We start from the raw sequence: 4310 nt of genomic DNA on the forward strand, positions 1-4310 counted from the left end.
GCGTTTTTTTTTTTTTTTTTTTTGGTTTCAAAAAAGTTTTTCTTTTTGTGTTTATGTTTTTTTTTTTTAATATTGTGCTGACGTGGAAAATTGTGGGAGGTTCAGAGGTTTCGGTTTTATATATATATATATATATATATATAGAATATACCACTCATTAAAATAATTTATACTACCCCTAGTTAGTTTTTACGCGTATATTACGCGAAACATGTGCGTGCATACGTGACAAACAAAATGACTTCCGTTTAACGTTTTCATTCCAAAGTTATAGTAAATAATGTGTTTTATTGAAATGAGGAGTTTAGTTGCTGTGATATACAGACTACGTAAGAAACGTAGACTGAAACACTGACATAAAAAATAATTAAAAAACTAAAGTAACGGATAAAAGCTATAAAGGTAAGTGATAAAATGATAATTAGCTCAAATCTCCGAACTAATCTCAATCCCTTAACAGATTAAATAGACTAATATCTGAATATATCCTATGAGTATATTGATAAACTGATAAGTGATAACAATAAAGCTGCCAAAAGTTGCCAAAACCCAAGGTTTACGTGTAGGCATAGGCTATAGCCTATTATACTCAATTGTGAAGGTTATACACAAAGCTATCCTCCATTCTACTATACTAGGAGAATTTCAATTGAGCCTTTAAGAGCATTCACAATGGGAATGGTGAATGCCATATGTTGCCTCTATTTAGCATTTGTCTCTCAAAAATCTCCACCATCTAGTCTTGCAAAATCTTGCAATTATGTTACAGTACTGTCCTAAATGTAAGACGATACTATAGCACAATTGTAAACCTAAATAATATTTTTTTACTCCCTACTGAACAAATATCTGCCTCTTTCTCTCTTCATTGTCTCATCTCCTCTCCACTTCAGACTCTCTCCTCCCTTTTCATCTCCCTCTTCGTCTTCCTCACTCCTATCTAGTCTTTCTTCCTCTTTCTCTCTCACCTCTTTTTGCTTATTTTTTTCCTCTCTATCTTCCCTTGAATCAAGCCTCCATGGTGGAGATGTGACGTGGGACTTATGGATCAGCGGTTGGGTTTCATCTTCCATGGTGTGGGTTTCATCTTCCGTGGTGTGGGTTTTATTTTTGGTGGTATGGGTTTCATGGATCAATGGATGGGTTTCATTTTTGGTGGCGTGGGTGGCTGGGTTTCATCATTCCTTGGTTCGATGGTTGTGGTTTTTGTGGGTTGGTGGCGGTTGAAGTGGATCAGCGATCAGTGTGGGTTCCGATTTGTGGTGATATTGTTGTTTCAATTTGTGGTTTCGATTTGTTCGTCATTTGTGGGTTTTGTTTGGTGCTGATTTCAATGATATTGTTGGATTGGTGTGGGTTCGATTTTGCTGGGTTTTGTTCTTCATTTGTGGGTTTTATTTAGTTCCGATTGTGGTGATATTATTGGATTGGTGTGGGTTTGTTTTTGTTGGGTTTTGTTGGTCATTTGTGGATTTTGTTTTGGCGGTGGTGGGTGATGGGTTGTGAGGCAAGGGTGGTTTGTTTGAGTTTCGGTAGTCCTTTTGGGTTTGTTCATGGTGGAGGTGGTGGCAGTAGGTGGTGACAGCAGGTAGTAGGTTGTTTTAGTGAAAGAGAGACAAAAATTAGAGAGAGGAGAGAGATGGGAGATAATAGATATGGTTTTAGGATATATTATTTTATTGTATGGATATATTATTTTAATGTTTTGTATGATAAAATAAAAGTTAGGATGTTGAGTGTATTGTAAAATGGTAGGGTATAATTGATAAAATAGCTTTTTGAGATGGTAAAATAGAATAATAGAATTTTCGAATGGGAAGCCTCTAAGGCTTTGTCTCGTGCATCTATCCATCCAACACCACTGTTACTGTAAGTGCAATCTTCATTTTACGCTTAATTATTATTATTTTTTTAAATCTTTTTTTTTTTTTTGAAAAGGAAGTTATATATCATAAAAACAAAAGGCCCCTAGGCCAGATACAAAGAGTCGCTATGGACAAGCATAGAAACAACAGGGGGAGGAACTCCATTCCACAAGCGAGTAGATTCCTCACTCCGAGACAGCTGAGCCAACTCATGTGCAACTACATTAAAGTCTCTACTTACATGCTTAAAAATGCAAAACTCAAAGGAATCACACACAAGCTGAATTCCTTGTAATATATGGCTTAACTCACTTCCGGTAGAGATATCATTCGAGGCTTGGATCATAGTGAGGGCATCACTCTCCAAAATGATCCGAGGCAAATGCAACTCCCGAGCAAGTAAAATGCCGTGCTCCATAGCTAAAGCTTCCACTTGGTCAACAACAAACCGACCTGGAATGTATTTACTAAGAGCTGCTACAACATGACCAAAGCAATCCCTAATGATCACTCCAATGCTGGAATTTCTTCCTTGGTTAGATGTCGCCCCATCAACATTAACTTTGAAAACACCCTGAGGAGGAGCCTCCCATCTATTTTGGGAATGCCTTGGGGGAAGGATGTCTAAGGAAGCAGCAGCATTTTTGAAGTCCACTAAGGAACTGTTTGCCAAAGTCCAAACTTGAGGTGGCGAAAGTGGAGAATCGTTGTGCACTAATTTGTTTCTGTTACACCAAATGGCCCATGATAGTACAAAAAACAAGTCCAGGGCTTGTGAGGCATTAGAATGGTTTAAATGCAAGGCCATGTCTAAGAATGACCAATGGTGACCTTGAGGAGGTCTGGGATAATCTGGCCATAAGCTCCATACTAGGGAGGCCGTCTCACAATAGAGGAGAGCATGATTTATATCCTCAGGTTCCAAACCACAAATGGGGCATGCAGTACTACAATTGATCCCTCTTTTGCTTATATTATCATAGGTGGGCAAACCATTGACACAAGCCCTCTAGGCAAAAATTTTAATTTTTGCCGGGAGGTTTAGATGCCATAAATTCCGCCAAAGCTGTCTATAAGGATCCCCAGAAGAGCTTTCACCCTCTTCAGAAGCATTAACCATACTATGGGCAACATGATATGCACTTTTCACCGAAAATTCACCTTTCCTATTTCCAATCCATATAAGCTTATCTTCCGGCAAATTATAGCTTATCAGAATCCTTAGAATGGTATCCACCTCAAATGGAAGAAAAGTGGCATGAAGAACTTCTGCTTTCCACCATCTAGTGTTTGGATCAATGAGAGAGGAAACCATAGGGAATTCAAAATTTTGGATTTGGGGAGAGATAACTTTATAGGTGGAAGGCGTTGGGAGCCATCTATCCTCCCATATATGGATTTGCTTCCCATTACCAACTCCCCACCAAGTTCCCTGCCTTATAACTTCTAAGCTACTGTGAATGCTCCTCCAGGAATAAGAAGGGGGAGAACCAAGCTTAGCATTTAATAGATTACCTGTGGGGAAGTATCTGGCTTTAAGCACTCTTGCAACCAACGAGCTCGGGTTATTGAGAATTCCCCAAGCCTGCTTGGCCAGCATGGCCAGATTAAAAGCTTTCAAATTCCTGAACCCCAACCCACCTCTTGCCTTAGGATTGCACATCCTCTTCCAACTAACCCAACCCAATTTTGTTTCCTGCTGCCTTTGGCCCCACCAGAAGTTTTTCATCATTCTTTCCATATCATCACATAGGCCTTGAGGAAGTAAAAAGCAACTCATAGTATATGTTGGAATAGCTTGTGCCACTGCTTTGATAAGAATTTCTTTCCCACCCATAGAAAGAAGCTTACCTTTCCAACTCGCAAGTTTTTGACCAACCCTCTCCTTTAAGATTGCAAAGACTTGCTTTTTTGACCTGCCATTAAGAAAGGGGAGACCAAGATATTTAGTATGTCTCGAATTCTGCACAGGGCCAAGGATATTAAAAATCTCATCTCTAGTTTATTGGGCTGTGTTAGGACTAAAGAAGATAGAGGATTTGTCCGTGTTTACTTTCTGTCCCGAAGCTTCTTCATATTCCATCAAAGTTGATCCTAGAAAGTGGCATTCTTCCAACGCTGCTTTACAAAAGGTATGCTGTCATCGGCAAAGAAAAGGTGCGTCACCTTTGGGCAACCCCTAGTAATGGAGATGCCTGTGATGAGCTTATTCCTAGCAGCCTGGTGAACAAGAGCTAAGAGACCTTCAGCACAAAGAAGGAAAAGGCTCAGGGAAAGAGGGTCACCTTGGCGGAGGCCCCTCGAAGGATGGATGTTTCCATTATACCATTGTATGTGAATCTTCCTTATTAGAATATAGTTATGATTTAATTTTACATTCTACTTAATCAGTTATATATATATATATGTATATATATATATATATATATGTATGTATGTATATAT

At 39.0% G+C, this 4310-nt stretch overlaps 1 protein-coding gene across 1 annotated transcript; it reads right to left on the bottom strand.

The window, feature by feature from the left end:
- Nucleotides 1-2874: 2874 nt before the first annotated feature.
- Nucleotides 2875-3702, bottom strand: LOC126703960 (uncharacterized mitochondrial protein AtMg00310-like). The gene has a single exon (XM_050403008.1). It carries the CDS (start codon nt 3700-3702, stop codon nt 2875-2877), a length of 828 nt encoding a protein of 275 aa, XP_050258965.1.
- Nucleotides 3703-4310: the final 608 nt, after the last annotated feature.

The sequence above is a fragment of the Quercus robur genome, chromosome 10, assembly GCF_932294415.1.
Source record: "Quercus robur chromosome 10, dhQueRobu3.1, whole genome shotgun sequence".
Taxonomy (NCBI): domain Eukaryota; kingdom Viridiplantae; phylum Streptophyta; class Magnoliopsida; order Fagales; family Fagaceae; genus Quercus; species Quercus robur.